The sequence below is a fragment of the Protobothrops mucrosquamatus genome, unplaced genomic scaffold, assembly GCF_001527695.2.
Source record: "Protobothrops mucrosquamatus isolate PMUCROS unplaced genomic scaffold, P.Mucros_1.0 scaffold875, whole genome shotgun sequence".
NCBI classification, from domain to species: Eukaryota; Metazoa; Chordata; class Lepidosauria; order Squamata; family Viperidae; genus Protobothrops; species Protobothrops mucrosquamatus.
In genome coordinates this window covers 145,084-164,227 of record NW_015387129.1, presented here as the reverse complement: position 1 = coordinate 164,227, position 19,144 = coordinate 145,084, and the positions used below count along the sequence as shown (strand labels likewise).

General features: G+C 34.3%; 1 protein-coding gene across 1 annotated transcript in view; it reads right to left on the bottom strand.

Moving 5' to 3' along the window:
- The window catches only part of SULF2 (sulfatase 2), a 79,482-nt gene extending 74,619 nt beyond the window's left edge, over positions 1-4,863 (bottom strand). Inside the window, exon 1 of the mRNA XM_015819225.1 lies at positions 4,624-4,863. Within this exon, the coding sequence (XP_015674711.1) occupies positions 4,624-4,816 (193 nt within the window). The 5' untranslated portion in view covers positions 4,817-4,863. The remainder of the gene's footprint in view (positions 1-4,623) is intronic.
- Between the last annotated feature and the right edge of the window lie 14,281 nt (positions 4,864-19,144).

Here is a 19,144-nt window from a genome sequence, read left to right as displayed (position 1 = left end):
GTTCAGAAACCTATAATCTCTTTCTAGTTTGAGAGCTAATCCAAAAGGGAGATTAGTGAAAGGTAAACATTCCCTTTTGTTACATTGCTAAATAGACTGGCTTTAAATATTTTAAAACAATGGCAACTCATCCAATAAAAACTTCCTTCCTTTATCCTGTCTCCCAAGACAAGTGATGCAAGAGGAAATAAAATCTCCCAAACAACTGATTTCATTCCTTTTGTGGAACATCATTACTTATCTGTTAATTGGGCACACTAAACTAAGCAAAATATTTGTCTCTGAAGGAGAAAAACTATTCCAGACAGTTTAACGGTTATGTTGCAATGTTTAGTAGTAATGTTATATTTAAACCATATTTATCTTTGTATATCATGAAAAAATGGACATCACATAAGATTAATAGAAACATAATAGGAACTTACCAAATTTCTGAACCAGCATAGTCTGAAAATGTCTGGATTTGGTTTGGGAGACAGAAATTTAGCATGCAATCACTAAGAGGCTCAGATAGCCCCCAGGATATAAAATTCTCAGATTTTTCCCAGTCCCACTTTTCAGTGTAATATGAGCATATTTAATTGGTATGATTTCTAACTTATGGAAAGCATTTCATACATTACAAAAAGAAAAAAAGAAAACCTTTTGTGCAATACAGATTTAATGGATATGTGACACATTACAACCTATAATACTAATTATTGACCTCCGTTAAGCTGCATTTTTCACCAGGTTGCTTTTTATTAGCAGAAATCACACCATTAACACCAACTCTTGAAGAATCTGAACTGAATGAATGAATTCTGGAGAATAGAAACTAGTAGTTTTATTATATATAATATATAATAAAATTAAAGTTTTATTATACATATCAATATCAATAAATTATATAAATAAATATAATTATATTATAAATATAAATATTATATATATATATATATATATNAGTTCTGAATGGACTGTGGCCTGGCACTGGGTCGTGGCCTGGAGGTTGGGGACCCTTGATATACTGTACAGTATATTGGTGTGCTATTTGTAGAGGACAAGGCTTGAAGAATGCTTTTCTAATTGTAGATTATTTATACATATATTTTAGGAGTTATTGGCATAGCATTACTATACTGAACAATGCCTGGTGCCCTAACAAACACTGGGCAAGCCTTTCAAAGGTTTAAAGAATATATAGCATAATCCTTATCCACTTTTAATGTAACATACTGGAATATTGCAACTACGTGTAACTATATCTTGCAAAGACTTGGATGGATGTGATGCTATGCCATCTCATAAAGACCAATCAGATCATTTAAGTGTATAGTTTGTGATAGTGAATTATTTATTACTGAGATTTGGATTTATGATTTGGAGTTACCAATCTAGTCTCCATTGTATTTTCTTACCCATTTATACTTATTTTTCCTATTAGTAATACAGTGGCAGCAATGTCAACCAGAAATGACACTGACTTTGAAAATATTATATTGGAGAGGGGAGAAACTATCCAAAACTGTCTGTTTACTACTTTACCTCTTTTCTCTTATGCTACGTAAAGTAGATTCATTTGTTTTGTTGAATGTCACTGTAAGAGTTATTTAAATTCTGATTATATATAAAACTATATGATTGCTACATATTTGCTATCTACAGATCTTGGGTGAACATTTCTTGTTAAAAATTTATTTGGTTATTTACATGAAGGCTGTTTGCCTTTGGAGTAAAAGCAAGATATCGCTTCCTATCCTAATTTTTGCTCCTTACTCTTTAACCACTTTAAACTTGTAGAGCAGTACAAAAATATTCCAGATTTTTTATATGTTTTCACATATAACTAAAAAACATGTATTGCTGATTTCAGAAGGGCTGGGGAATTAAAAACACACAAAGTTGTGCATTGTTATTGTTGAAAAGTAGGTATTCTTTGTATCATTCTTTGCTGTTTAACGTGATTTTATTTGTTAAGTATTTAACTGCAAGATACTAATTGTAGTGAACTGATCTACTGATATAGTATTTTATTGATACGTTAACTTCATAGAAATCAGTGAATTACAATGTTATGCCTGCAACCTTTAAGAATGTATCCTCAGAAGTAAGTTCAATAATATCTCAGACCCAATATATTGTTTAAAACCCTGGGGTTCTAACTAAAACTAAAACAGACCACTTATTTTGCCTTTCCATGTAATAGTTCTCTGATCAATATTCTTCTCAATTCCATCCCTGCAGCAAAAACCCAAAATGAACACTTTTAGAACTGTTAGTTTACTTCTATTTGAAAGAGATCCAAACTGCAGAAGGAACTTGTATCCATCAAAATATATATATCCATTCAGACAAATGAAATTAGACACAGTAGCCTAAAGCCAATTTTTAAGTACAATTCGTATTCTGAAGCACTATATGATCTCACAGATGGCTTTGTCAGATGCATTTTGTCCAGCAGATCTTAATTTGTTTGGACACATGAGCCATTGTGCTTGAAATCAGCCGAAGTACAACAGATTATTAGAGTAAGGAACTCTACTGCTCAGAGAACTTTGCCAATTGCATCAGAGACAAGCAGGCAGGCATAAAACAGATCATGATAAATTTTTAAGGACCACCCTCTGAATTTTAGTCACAAGAGACTGTGAGATAATGTGCAAAGCTTTTTGGAATATGCATTATTAAAACAGGTCTGTCTAGCTCTGAGACACGTAAGATTCTCACCCAAAAATGCTTCATTAAACTAAAATTTCCTTCCTTGATGCAGTAGATATATTCTATGATTTAAGAATTTAAAAGGAAATGTAAATAATTTTTATGATTTTAAATCATGTTAAAAAAGGAACTTCAGCAAAATTAACAAGCCACCCACGAATAACTATGATTCTTCTTATAGTATTAATGTAAGTATTTTGAATTTCTATTACACAAAAATAAGTAGTTTTATTGCAATGCTCCTTAGGACAGCTCACAATGATTAATACCATGTTTTTTTTATATGAGTCTATTAAAAACATGAGAGAAATAACCATTTCTAAGCTATTCACCTTGCAAAGTCCAAAACTGTCAGTTTAAAAATGTTTATAGTATAAACATTTTGAGTAATTTGTACAGCATCTCGTTTACTCTTTACAGAATTAAATATAAATGCAATGAATTTCAAAGGATGCTCATTTGGAAATTGGAGATACACTAGTATTGGCATTATTTTGGGGATGGTTTCTGGGTTCTGTAGAGGCTTTCAAAAGCTACATGAAATTCTGGGGCTGAGATTTGGCACCTCTAAATTAGACATATGGCATAAATCTAATAAAAATATTCTGATATCATAACTAATTTCCAGTACTTAAACAATTTTGCAAAGATTAAGATAATCATTTCTACAAATTGTTACTGTAAGAACATAATTATTTAAACTTGTTCCTCAACAATTAAATCTTCAATTAGTGAAATGATCCATCTTCGTCAGAAAGATAGCATCCTGACATTAATTCTTCTAGACTAGTAAAATATTGTGTACACAAAAGAAAAAGTGACTTTTTCAGTAATAAAACTAACCAAGTATTCTTCCAACTTTAATTATATGACTTACGTGTTTTCTTGTCTTACTGCTATTTCCATGTTATCCTTTGAATATCTGTGTGTAAGTATGTGTGGCAACAAACACAGCCCTCTTTAGTACACTTATGATGTGCAATGAAGGCAAAACTAGAGCTTGTGCCAGCCTGACCTAATAATGTGAAGCTCTAATTCCTTTCTCAAAATCTGCCTCATTTCCTAGAAATCTAGAATCAAAGAAACAACAGCCTATTTTATTATTAAGGTATATCCCTATCAATTCCAACCATTTGAACAAATAATTTAAAGAAATTGCTTTCTAAAAAAGAATTTATGTATGGCATAGATTGTGCTTTGATATCTTCTAGATATTAGGAGAGGTAGAGAAACACACTGCATAAGCAGAAATTCATTTGTGTAGCACAGAATGCATTTCATTTAACATCAGATAGCAATTTGTGTTCTCCTTTTTAATGCAACAGTTCATTCCCAGATTGTTTTAGTTTACACGTGAGTTTTTACCTGGATGAATGAAGCTTGAAGCATCAATACTACATCTTGCCTTTCTGAAGGCCTGCAGGTCATCCAGAAATGGTATGATGCACTGGAAGGAATTGGTCTGTAATGGGGAGGGCTCTTTATTCATGTTTTGAGAAGGATAAAAGATGGAAGTGTGGGAAGCTTTGAAGAGCCGAACCACTCATATTCCCATACCTGAAAACCGCTCAGAATGCTTCAGAAATTAAAATACAGAATTTGGTTGTTTTGCTTCCATATTTTAATGATATAACATGGCAATGCTGGTGGCTTCAAATGGAGCACTCTAGGACTCTTACAGAACCTTAGCAACTTTAAGATATATGCACGTCAACTCTCATGTTGGCTGGAGAATTTTGGATTCCATAGATTTTAACATTTGCCAAGGTTCAGAAATACTGATATAGACCATTGAATATGGGTTGCTCATCTCTGATCTAGACAAATTTATGGACCACCAGAAACTAGCTAAAGTGAATTCTAGGATCAGTGAAAAGTATACCATATTTATTAATTAGTACCATACAACCCTTTAATTCTTACCAAGTTCTACATCCTGGTCATCAGTAAGAACAAGAATGATGTTTGGGCGGATATTCCGCCGGTCCCTTTGAAATCTTCCCTTCAGACGCTGATTCAACAGGAAGGCTGAACTGTCATCCAGCAAGGATAAGAGAGTCATTATGAATAATCCCATGGCAATATTACGCTGTGCCATATTGTTCTGATTTTGCATGCTCTTCGAGCAAAGTTGAGGGAGTATTTTCTGGTTCTTCTTCAAACGCTGATCTAAGAGGGAGCAAAAATTTTTTACAAATGTAAAAAATATGCAATAAAAATATAGACAAATTTTCCAAACCATTAATTTTAAATACAACAAATTTGTATTAAATTTTAATTAAATTAAAAATAGATTCTCCTTTAAATGGGAAAACTATGCAGCCCTTCAGATTCAATTCCAAAACAGCATTTTAGAGTACAGCAGGATATACAAAGAGCACTTATCTGCAGCTCTATAAAAAGCCGCATTTTTTTGTGCAGCTATCCTCCATAATTATCCTATGATCCCGAGAAAAGATGTGGCTACTTTAAATGGGTGCATTTGCTACACTTGCAACACTGCATACTCTGAGGCATCTTTCTGAAGCTGAGTATTTCACAAGGGTTGTGAAAGCACATTACATGGCAATCATAGCAAGTAGCAGAAGATGTGCATGCCTATAAAATCTGAATGAACCTATACAAAATAGCCATCCATAGCGTTCATTTCCAATATACTTCCACTAAATCACTTTGGATTGAAGATAGTTATCTCTCTTTTACATTTTAGACAGTAACCAGAACAAACAACTTATTATTTACAACAGTTGGAATAGGTAGGTAGTTGATAGATAGATAAACAGACAGGCAGACAGACTTCAAATTATTGTTAACTTGGTTAACTGGCTGGAGAAGTCCCTGCCATTTTCTTGGCAAGATTTTTAGAAGTGGTTTGCCATTTTCTTCCTAGGGCTAATAAAGGAAGACTAGTTCAAGGTCACCAAGGTGACTTTGTGCTTAAAGCAAGACTAAGATTAAAGGTCTCTGGTTTTTACTCTAGTAAGTCCCTTAACAACTACATCAAACTGGCTCTCCTTTCATAACTTACCTTAACCACAAAAAAACAAAACAAAACAAAATGAAAACCCATAAATAAGATTGGATTGGTATTAAAATTAGAAAAGGACACTCCAGAATAGATTTTTAACATTTATTTATTTATTTTAGTCATTAAATAGAGAAACAATCTGTTGAGGGGGTTTACAGGTAAAAGTAAAAAAAATATTAGTCCATCTTTCTGGGTTTTTTCCCCTTAACAATATACAGAAACTATAGAATTAACATTTTAGGGCAAGGTAGCAATAAGCTTAAATTAATTTTATCAGGTAATCAAAATGGTAACTTTCCTCAGAAATTTAATTGCAGTAATTCTCTCAAAGCAATGAAAAAATGTATGTTTACTGACATCACAACTGAATTTCTTTCCATGTGTCTGACAAATGCAGGATTAATTTAGAAGAGTGCTATAATTAATTCTGAACTTTCTAAACTTTTTGGCTGTGTGGGTAGATATTCAGTGTTATGTCAACAAGATTGGGTTATTATTTTAAGTCAGTGAGTTTGTTTTAAAAAAAGAAAAACAGGCAGGTTGCTGGACTTGTTTTAAAAAGGGAAAACAGAGAACCCGTTCTTAAAAAAAACCATAAGCTGCCATACAGATTTTTATTTGACATAAATCAACAGTCAACAGCTTTTCTTGTCCAGAATTTAGTAGAACTGTCATATTCTTATTTGATTATTCACTGAATTTAGTATACCCAAGAAATACAATTTGCAAAGGTGCACAGCTCAAAATTCTCTAAGCACCTTTTAATATTTTATTTAAAACCACCATCACCAGCAAAGCACTGAACTACAAATTTTATACTAATTTTTATAAACCGAGATTTCATTTCATATTATGCAACTTTATCACAACCATGTTGATCAAACTTCTGTGCTGCCTATTTCATTCCTCATGGCATCTTATAATTAAAATATCCACAGTACAGTATCTCTCTCTCTCTCTCTCTCTCTCTCTCTCTCTCTCTCTCTCTCTCTCTCTCTCTCTTTCACACACACACACACACACACACACACACACACACACACACACACACACACACACACACACACACCTTATCTCATAAAAGTGTGAAATCTTCCCAGTAAATATATCTATACATTTTACTTTTATTTCCCAGTAAATATATCTATACATTTGTGCAGGGCTTTTTTTTGTCATAGAACACCCAGAACAGAGTTCCTGCACCTTTTTTGGATGGAACCTTTTAGGGTAGGCAAGGCGGGCTGTATAACGTGTGTGAGTTCTGGCACTTCTTCTTCTTTTTTTTTTTTTTACAAAATAACCACTGCATTTGTGCCAAAATTCACTTTGCTCAGATAAACCTTAACTTAAAAAGTTCTTAAGCTGTGGCAAACTACAGGCCTAAAAGAAAAAGATCAAGTTTTGCTACAACTAAAGATAGAAAACCAGGAAAACTATAATAGTGAACCTGCACATATATTAGCTGAGCATTGGTGTAAGAAAAATAATCCTCAATGCATTTACTAGAGTCATCAAACTGGAAGAGGCCATTGAAGGTAGCTGCCTATTCTGTGCACAAATCTAAATCAAACTTTGATAGACAGCTATCCACCTCTCGAGAATATCTTCTAAACCCACTAGTTTTCAGTAATTAATTCCATTGTTAAACTGTTTTTATCCTTAAGAAATTACTGCTAGCATTTCACCAACTCTTCCTCCTATAACTTAAAATTTATTATTGTGTATCCTATGATAGAAAAAAATTATAGCTTTCTTTTGTTCAATATTTTTTCAGATCTATCAAGGCAACCTTCCAAGAATCTCTCTTTTCTTTCACCAATATTTAAGTTTGTAATCCCAGATCTTCTCTGAATCTGATTTTGACCAGACACTTTTAAAAATGTAAGGCTTAGAATTGGACAAAATCCTCAAGATGCCGTCTGATTACTAAAAAATAAATAATTAGAAACTATAACTTCTGTTGAACACTGTATGGTTCAATTGCTGCTAAGCATTCTTTTTCAACCTGTTTGGCACCTCATTGTCAAGTAATCCACCTCAAATTTAACTAGGTTGCTAATTAGAAAACCATTAGATAATGTGGCAATTGCTTTGCAGAAATCACAGTAATTTATGCTTACTGAAATCCTGACCTAATTAAGGTGGTTTGCTGGATTTTCTTTGCTGGTCTTTAGGACGATAATAACAATTTGTTCTTCACTCATCTGATACTTTTATTCTCCAGGATTTCACAACGTCAACACAGTATATCAGCAAAATCCCAGTGTCTTTGAAATTCATTCAAGGACAAAGCAAAATAGGATTTGAGTAGTTCTATTTTCTCTTGCTATTGTTAAATGTTAATATTTGCAATTGTAATTATGTACTTGCTGTACTGATTTTTTTTCTTCTTTTTACTTTGAACATATCTGAAGAAGCCCTGGGGTCTTTTTTTTTTAATCTTAACATGTTTTATTAGGCTCAGTTCATTCTGACCTTTAGCTGTTCTCATCTCTTCTCTGTAATTAAGAACAGTCTTTTTCTTGGCGATGTGATGTCCTTCCACTTCTTACTTAGGTTTTGTTTGCTTCCTTGATTCTCACTAAGTTTTTGGGTCATTTCTTTCTTTTTCCTCCTTGCAATTCTGCTTTCAGTATCTTTTTCAGGAACAGCCACACATCTTGAGCTCTTTTATTCTTATTTAGTTACTTCTGTCATGGAATCATTTGTCTTGTTTTCTTTATTTAAAAAAGAACACTTAACACTCCAAAATATATGTTCCATTATATTTATCTTTAGTTTTCTTTAACTTTAAATAATCCAGGATTATGTGGTCAGTGTTGGGCTCTTGGGCAGTTGCCTAAACGGAAAGTAATTGTTTTCTAAACATCAATCTCACAGAGTCCTCTTTAGTAAAAATTATTGCAGCAGATGGAATTCTTAGTATATCATGGAAGAGGCTTTCTGATTTTATTTCTAACATCTTTCCTTAAATCAGTGCAGTCAATTTTTTTAACTGATAACAAGGACATTTGCAGCTGGCTGTATATGTAACACTCTCATATCTCTAACAAATGTGAGAACTACAGGTAGTCCTCGGCTTACAACCCTTCGTTTAATGACCGGGGTTACAATGGCACTGAAAAAATGACTTATGACTGTTGTAGCATCTCCACTTTCATGTGATCAAAATTTGAATGCCTGGCAACTGGTTCATATTTATGACAGTTGCAGTGTTCTGGGGTCACGTGATCACCTTCTGCAACCTTCTGACAAGCAAAGCCAGATTCACTTAAAAACCGTGTTCCTAACTTAAAATGGAAGCGATCCACTTAACAACTGTGGCAAGAAAGGTCGTAACATGAGACAAAACTCAATTAACAACTGTCTAGCTTAGCAACAGAAGTTTTGGGGTCAATTGTGATCATAAGTCAAGGACTACCTATAACTCTTACAGTTCCTTTCTTTGAAAGACAAGCTGATAGCTTTCTTTGGCTCTTTTGCTGGTAACTGGATTGATGATGTTACTTATTTGACTTGCTTATTATGAAGAAATGGGATGAAGAATTTTGTATCTGTCAGGAGGTGTTGAGATTAGGAAATTGTATATACCTGAGGTAGGAGTTGTTCTTAGTGGGTGAGAGTTTCTTTCCTTAATACATTTATCTGTTTTCATATTTTTTCTTCTTCTAATCTGTATTATCTTTCATTATTTTATTTAAAACTTTAAATAAAATTAACTGAAAAAAGATAAGCTGGTAGTCAATAGTTATTGATCCAGAGTTGATAAGTTATGCAAGCACACAGCTTCAAAGCTATCATGTCCCTTACAAAAAGTCTGTTAATCTGTAGAAAGGATAGGAAAGAAAAAAGTTACATATTTGAACTAGCATGAGTATAAGAGCCACAGAAAACACACTTTTACTTTGGCAGTGGTCAATCATTTATTTATTTGGATTCATTTACTGAGCTATCTCCATAAGACCTTTCTCAAGTCCTAACCAAGGACATCAGTTTGACTGTGTAAGGCTAAGACATGAGGTTTACTGCTAAGTCCTTGTTGTTGTGGAAGTCTAAAACCTTTGGCAGCCCACTTCAACAGAAAGCAAAATTTTCCTTGAGTTTCTTTTGACATGAATTGCGGAAAAAGAAAAGGATAAGATTACAGAAAATGGAATGCTTTTAGAAGTCAATTTTTCTCTCAGCTAGTAAATGTGGGATTTCCCCTCACTAATGGCATCTGTGTGAACTGGTGAGGCTGTTCTGTTAACTAAGTAAGAGAAGAATGTCCAGGTGGCTAGGATGTGAATCATTCTTAGGCTCTAAGTATACCACTATATTGGAACTTTCCCCCAATGTTCCTGTCATGTCTACTTTATCAACTGCGTTCCATATTGATTAGTCTCAAATCAAGGTTTTCTGATGTTATGCTTTCCCTTTTCCTCTAAAGGAGAAAACTTATTCTCTGGGTCTGCAAAGGCAATAAGCTAGTTTACATTTCACACTGGCAGGTTCATATACTATACTAAACCATATTGATAAAACACAGAATAAAATACAACTGGATATAACATGTTACATCCAAAGAAATAAATAATATTATTGGCTGATCCATTTAGTATACTAAGGGAATAATTAGGTTTCCATAACTTCCTGAATCACAAACTCTCTAACTTTTAACTTGTCTAGCATGTTATGTGAATCTGTATTATACAGAAGTTCATTAGTAGGTAAATTGGTTAGCAGGCATTTCATAGGAAGTTCTAACCTGACTCTAGAAAGAGTACAGAGAAGAGCAACAAAGATGATTAGGGGACTGGAGGGTAAAACATATATGGAATGGTTGCTGGAATTGGGTATGTCTAGTTTAACGAAGAGAAGGATGAGGGGGGACATGATAGCAGTGTTCCAATATCTCACGGGCTGCCACAAAGAAGAGGGAGTCAAGCTATTTTCCAAAGCGCCTGAAGGCAGGACAAGAAGCAACGGGTGGAAACTAACCAAAGAGAGAAGCAACCTAGAACTAAGGAAAAACTTCCTGACAGTTAGAACAATTAACCAGTGGAACAACCTGCTTCCAGAAGCGGTGAACGCGCCAACACTGGAAGTTTTTAAGAAGAAACTGGACAGCCATTTGTCCGAAAGGGTATAGTGTTTCCTGCCTGAATAAGGGGTTGGACTAGATGACCTCCAAGGTCCCTTCCAACTTCATCATCATCATCATCATCATCATCATCATCATCATCATCATCATCATCATCATTAATTGTCCATTCCAAAAGAAGCAGTTATAAAGCAACAGTATAAACTTCGAACATCCTATGAAGAATTAAATAAATGTTCAGACTGAATTGCTTTGTTTTTGTATAGACTGAATAAAACAATCTCAATCTCTTTCTCTCAAATTTAAAACCACTGCTTCTTGTCCTTTTCTGAGGATATAAAATAAGTTCTTCTTTGAGTAGCCATTTAAATATTTACACCCAATCTGTCACCTACTCTTATACTGATAGCTGTCTTCTGCATTATTTTTCTTTCAGAACTGAATATCAAGTAGTATTTATCATTTTCATATGTTACTTGTTGTTGATTCCAGGGCTATGACATGCATAAAATGAATTAGTTTTTTAAAGTGTTTTCAATTTTTTCCTAAAATTATTTGTTTACAATACACTCTTGCCCTCTGCAACCCTAGCACTTACCACATCCAGCTTGACACAGATAATAGCAATAGTTACCATTCCTATGATGCCAATGAGAATAATGTTTTAGAAAGTGGGTTGAGTTAAACTAGCATGAATGTGAATTGAACAACAAATTGAACACTATTTGACCAGTTAGAGTACTTGCCAAGCTTAGAACTGATTTATTCCCTTCAGATTTTCTCAATGGCATTTAGTTGCATGGATAAGCACTCAGTATTTTGATCTGACATAACGCAGCATTTGCTAACTTTGATAATAATTGGAAACCCCCCCAGAATTCTGAATTCTATGATATCATCTTGTTCATACAGCAGTATTCCAGTATTTGAGGGGTTGCCACAAGGAAGAGAGGGTTACTTTGTTCACCAGAGCACCAGAGGGCAGGACAAGAAACAATGGATGGAAACTAAACAAGGAGAGAATCAACCTGGAATTAAGGAGAAACTTCCTGACAGTGAGAACAATCAACCAGTGGAACAGCTTGCCTCCAGAAATTGTGGGCGCTCCATCACTGGAGATTTTTAAGAAGAGACTAGACAATCACCTGTCTGAGATGGTATAGATTCTCCTGCTTGAGCAGGGGGCTGGACTAGAAGACCTCCAAGGTCCCTTCAGCTCTATTCTATTCTATACTGTATCTGAGGCTATCGTCCAATGCCATTTTTATGAATTATTGCAAGGTGTTAAATATATTTTTCAGCAAATGTAAAAGCTTATAGAGAACCTGTCTCTATGATACTTATACACATTTTCAGAACACATAGTAATTTTTAAAAAATCAAGTTATTATGTGCCGAATACCTTCGGATTGCAGGCTTTCAGAGACAGCTATAAAGAGCACTTATGAAGAGTAGCTATTTTGATAATGAGATAGATATAATGTGTGAAAATAGTTTAAACATCTATGTAGGAAAGTCAGCTGTAAAGTAATTATTTTGGGAAAGAATGTTTGAAAGCAAACATGCTGCTTTATGCTCACAAAACTAACAGTTATTTTATTGCTATACACATATATAAGAAACTGTAAGCAAAACCATTTGAGTAATTTTTGTATTCAATAGGACTTGAACAAGAAATTCTACTTTATCAAAAAATATGAGCTCTGTCTCAATAAGATTACAATATAATTTAAAAGCAACAGAAATGGAAGATGAATTAAAAAGACTGTAAGTTGATCAAAGGAAAATGATCTCAAAAGTGAGATGATATAATGCAGTAGAATTTCATTTTTTGTTTTGAAAACATAATGAGTATGAACCTACTGTACACTCAAGGAGAGACGGAAACATGGGCAAACAATGAAGATTAAGACCTTAAAACTTTGCCAGTAGCAAATGTGGTTCAACTAGCTAATACTAGACTGAGAGAAACATCTCTGTATTCTTAAATAATATAAACATTCAGCTAGTAAACTTTCAAGGAAAAGGGACAATTAACATACATTTTTCTGCAATAATATTGCTTGTTAATAGGGAATTTTATCAACAAATACACATCTGACTGATGCATGAATTTATTTTATTAAATTTACATGTTCTCTACTGAATATGGAAATGTGAGGTTCAAATGGGCATCTCAATATACACTTAATTATCTCCACAAAAATGAAATAAATTGTCTAAAACATCCCTGAGTCATGTGAAAGTCTAGCAATTTGATTGTTAGTTTCAGACCTCTCCTGCCTTTGAGATGACCTGTGGGTTAAGCTCTACAAGACTCTGGAGCAGGGGTTCTCAACCTTGGCAACTTTAAGACTTGTGGATTTCAACTCCCAGAATTTCTCAGCCAGCAAAGCTGGCTGAGGAATTCTGGGAGTTGAAGTCCACAAGTCTTAAAGTTGCCAAGGTTGAGAACCCCTGCTCTGGAGGAAGTAGATTATCTTGTCCCAGTTCACTTGGTGTTTATGATGGAGACAGCATTAGTTGTTCTTACTGATGACAGAGCTGCGATGGAATGATGCATCCATCTTGGTGTTCCTTGGCTTCTCAGATGCTTTCAACAGCATCCGCCATGGATATGACTCAGTTATATAACATTCTGCATGACATGCCAAAAGTAGAGAGAAGTACAGTTTTCTTTTTTCAAATCACTGGGACCTACTGTATATTTTATCTTCATTCAAGCATATATAAAGAATAAAGGTAAAGGCGTTAAACATAAAAACTATGAAGAGTTTACTTTGTAATAATTTTATTCAACAAAATATTCCATTTCCTTCTGTGGAAGAAATAAGTACACTCTTGGTTCTGCCATTTAGTATTGTCTGCCCCCTTTGCAAGAAACAACCTCAAGTAGGCTGGAAGAATTTCCCCCCGCTTCTACCTGCAGAATTTCTTCAGCTATGCAACGTTTGCATGTATTCAGATCACCCAAAGCATCTCAATGGGATTTAAATTTGGACTTGGACATTCCAGAACTGTCCATTTCTTTTTTTTCTTCATCCATTCCTTGGTGGATTTACTGGAATACTTAGGGTCATTGTAATGTTGCGATATCCACTTTTGGTTGAGCTTCAATTTTCCAACATGGTCTCATGTTATCTTCAGCATCCTCTGGTATAATGAAAAATTCATAGTGGATTCTATGATGTTGAGTTGCTCAAGCTCTGATGCAGCAATGCAGTCCCAAACTATAACATTTCCACCACTGTGTTTTACAGTTGGTATCAGGTTCTTCTGATGAAATGCTGTATTTGATTCTGATGCTGGGGCAAATAACTCTACCTTTGCCTCATCTGTCCAGAGCACATTGTTCCCCAAAGTCCTGGTCTTTGTCTAGGTGTTCATGGGCAAACTTTAGTCTTTTCCTCCTGTTTTCTTCTGTATAGCAAATGTTTCCTCCTGGCATATCTCATTTGTTCAGCTTCTTCCTAGTTGGAAGGGTCATGCTCTTCCAAATGAGCAGCACATATTAGAATTGCTTCTGTTTAAGAAGAGCAGTGAGCTCATGCCTCTCCGTTGACAATAACAACCATTTACTCAGACTCCATATGCCTTGACTCTGGACTTGAAACCTTGTGACTTTGACTTGGACCAGGATTGGCTGACAATCCTTCTACAATGTTTGGACCCTTGGACTTAACTCGACCACTGCTATGTCTGCTGTTTTGGATCTGAAACTGTTTCAAGCCAAGCTTGTTGGGTTGTGGGGGATTTATTTTCCCCAAAATAAATATGTGCACCCCTGTGTTTGCATTCACATTTCCTTTGCTGCTTGTTTATTTGCTCCATCATCTTATCAGTAAAGTTTGCAACCCCCTCTCTGTGTGTTTGTGGAAACAGGACATTTTGCCTAGAGATAACAGTTTATGGTTATCCCCATCAGTATCCCCTTACTAGTCATAGTAAGTTCTAGAATTTGGTAGCAACTTTTAGATAGCTCTGATGATCACATCCAAGATTAGAAACTATATATGACCTTGAGAACTTGAGCACATAGGTCCTAAATGTCAAGAAATCCTACATTCTTCATCATAGTATGTTTAGGAGGGTAGTTGTTAACGTTAACAAAAAGTTAATAGATATCTGGCTTGAAAATCATACTCTAAAATTACTGATCCTCAACATTGCCTCATCACACTCAGTGTAGGTATCGAATGAGGTGCCACAAAGTTCACTCCTGGGCTCTGTACTCCTGAAGATGTTTATAAATAACTTAGAGGAATGGAAGGAATGTTTATTAAATCTTCAGATGAGATAAAACTGAGTGATATAACTATTAGCTTATAAAGCAAAAATAAAAACACTCTTAAGAGACTAGAGAGATGGCTAGAATAACTTTCTCTGTAAAATGGAAGGCAATGAACCAATATATAATGGGGAACATCTGCCTGGAGAATACTACTCATGATTAATTAATAGTAATTAATTGCAAACTGAATCAGCAGCAGTTGCAATTTGAGGCAGGAATAGAAATATCATTTCCATATCATGGGGAATAATTGTTCATCTGAATTGTATATTGTCAGACTCTATCTTGAGACTAGCTCTGACCACCATACTTTTAAAAAAAGGATTCAAAGATACCATAATAGTTTAGAAAAAGGCAAGAAGGATGATTGTGGAATATGAAACTAAGTGGAACTAAGTTCATGGACAAATAACTGGAAATGCACAATTTTAAAAAAGAAGAAATACAAGAGAAACCATAGTTATCTTTTTTTTTCAATTACCTGTAAGGATGTTGCATTGGGGATGATAGGGTAGACATAGAATAATGGATTTAAGTTACAGAATAAAAGAATCTTGTTAACCATAAGAGCAGTTTGATAGTGGAACCATTCTCCCAAGAAGATGATGGGCTCTCCTTTACTGAACATTTTCAAGCAAAAAATAGGCAACCATAAACGGTACATGTTTTAATTTGGACTCTTACAAAGAGCGCTGGACTGGGTGTTAGGTTTTCAATAGCCTCTTTCAAGTCCAAAATTTTATGATAACAAATTCTTAGCATCCCATATTGTGTTTATTTTTCTGATACGTTGCAAAATATATCAGGGCAGTTGTTATGGGGAGAAGCTTCATAGCTGGAGGGTTAACATTTTTCTTGCATTTAAAAGTCTCTGGTAAACTGTAATTGTGAATTATAGCATGCTTGCATTTTTTTAAGCATGCTTTTTTTCCTATTAGCCTTAATAATGGTTGCACAATGCTGCAGTGACTTGAGAGGGGAAAATACATCCTAACAACATTTACAGACAAACATTAGAAATTGGAAAGGGAAAAATGAAAGTAAGTATTGTCTTGAGCCCAATAACCAGAATCTTTAGTGAAGCAAGAGCTCCAGTAAATTGGGAAATGACCATTTTACAAGCAAGATGAAGGTTCGATATTACAAAGGGAAAGATCCAGATTTCTTCCAAACTGACATAAGTCAACCTACTATCTAAACCAATTTTGTGAGTACATACAAATTTGGAACAGTTTCTGAACTGCTGCAAGATGTAGACATTTCCTAAGAGCCTTTATTTTAGGAGGTTTATGTTCATCTCTTGGAAGAGTAAAAGATGTGACAGAGTCTTGTAATTTAAGACAGATACTGATCATTTGGCAAAGTGAACTGAATAGCAGGAATAAAGCCTAGGTAGGTAAGTTGAATGTATGAGTAAAATAAATAATTATTTGGGCTACTGTCAAGAAATGAATTATAGCAAAATAAAGTTTGGGCTGAAGGATCCATTGAAATAGATTTTTCAGAGCCACAAAGTTAAAAAAGGAATATAATAGAATATTATGGAATGCTCATCCATTAATCAGAGTAGTTATATAGATACAAATTCAAACACTAAGAAATATCATACCCATCAAATACCATGTGGATGCTTAGTGGACTTTTTTCATTAGAAAATAACATAAAACCTAAGTTCTCTCTTGAATTCCCCTTTTATTTTAAAAATAAAAAAATATATTAATATACACAGCTAAAAATAGCAAACATCTACGATTCTATGAACTTAACTGAAAGCAAGTGTTATGTAGTTCTAGAAGGCTGATTTCAAGTAAATGTATTTATAATTGGAATGGAGAGAAATGTAATTAAATCAGTAGCTGAAATACAGAAATAAAATGGCAAGTAAGACTGATGGACAATAGTAAATTTGGAAATACATGGTACTAGCAGTAGCTTGCACCTGCCAGTGATACAATATAATTGATAAATTATGCCAATGAGTTTTTAAGTAGATGAAATTGCATAATGCATCTTATATTTCCTATCATTAAAAAAATCCCCATGATTTCACTCCTTAGCAATTGCCCAATAAAACAGGTATGATGATAATTATATCAATTCTACCTTTTTATTTGAGATGTGTATATATTTGTATACAAGTACTTCTGTTCCATTCCCTTGATCTTCATAGTTTTGCTCTAGTATAGACTGTTTTGAATTTGAGATTTTCAGAATATACTAAAACTCACATAAAACCAATTGTAATTTTAGGGGGTACTAGATTGTCACTAAGGTTAACATTTCCCACCAAGATGGCTTTCTTTCTATCTCACTAATGTAAAATGTCATTTACTTGTTTCATACAATAATCCTGTTGGAACATAACATGTATTATAAATAATATTTCTATATTTTTACTCTCTCTCTCCCTCTTTCTCACACACATACACACACACACACACACACACAGAGAGAGAGAGAGAGAGAGAGAGAGAGAGAGAGAGAGAGACTACAAAAGAGCTTTTTTGTCCTTCTAGACAATTCTAATACTAAAGTATAAAAGAGAATTAAAGCTGAAATCATGTCTATGACAGCTAGATGTTCCTCTAATAGAACTAATTTACATAGTTGAGCTATTTGGAAAATTATACCTTTTGTTCACATGTCTAAGTTTTCATCAAAAAATAAGAAACCATTCCAGGCACTTTTTTAAACAAAAAATTATGTAACAAGTGGTTTTAAATGATTTCTCCCACTGAAGCCTACAAACAATGGCAACTATAGCCAGACTTCCTACAATTTCTCTTACACACAAAAACATACATTTTCCTTACAAATATTCTCCTACATACATTAATTAGCATTTCCTCAAATATGTTCCTTACTTGCATTGAATTAAAATAACAAAAAAGGAAAACTGAAATCTTGTATATCTGTATCTTGGAGTAACTGCTTTTGATGAGATGGGAGCTATACAAATTTGATAAATAAATAACCAACTTTTCACTAAAAAAAAGGGAGATGCTTCCAAGTACCTATATGGAATGACTACAATCTACTCTAGAGGTAAACTGCATTATTATAGAGCAGGAAAAGCTAGTCCTTCTAGACAGCTTCACCCTTATTCTGATTCTTAGTCCAAAGACTTCAGAAGTAACAAATAATAATTTTTTTTAAATAAAGCTTTCAGAAGTTATACTGAGTAATTTTCCAGCTAAGAATAAACACCCAAACAACTCACAGATTTAAAGCTTCCAAGATAGAGAAATCCAGGAACACCTAACAGCTGTGCCTATGGGATCACTGGATCTTAAGGGACTGGATAGTCCTGGGCTAACAGGACTATTTAATCCTTTAAGACAGGATGCTATTTCAAACATATCATTTGTTTTAAAGACCTCGGGATAATTCTTACTTTATCTTTATTTGTTCAGCATAAAAGATACAATTTTCTACTCGTGTTGTTCAAGCTAGTTTAACAAAAGTGTTCTTATATAGAGACAGCTGTCTATTCAGTTTCTTTCACTTGTCTTAGGAAATGGGGGTTACTCACGAAAGCTGTTGTAAGAGTGGAGATTTTTTTTAGGGGTGGGGAAGAGAACGGACTGTTCCTATGATGCCAGTGAATTAACAGTCTTTATGGATAGTGAACACAATTGCACGTTCATTGTTTCATTTTCTAGGACCATTTCCTAAGAATGGTTCTATGTCGAAGAAATTGCAAAAGAAAACAACTGAAACCATTCGCTTTGAGGGTAGCGAAGTCCTAGATAAAGACTCAAGACTTGTCTTCGGGGGGGGGGGAGAGGAGGGAAGGGCATAGTTCTTCTTGAGTAGCTGTCGGAGAACCTTCATCTGCGAAGGAGCCTCCCACCGAGACGCCAATCCAGACACATTATATTTAAGTATAATACACCCACACGTTTCATTACCTTTCACTACTAAGCGATTAGCCCTCAAGGAAAAAAAAAAAAAAAGCATACACGTGTCCATCGGACAAAGTGCTGCCAGAAGTAGAAAAGCAGAAAGGCAAATAAAAACTGGCCGCTCCCGAAAAAACCTG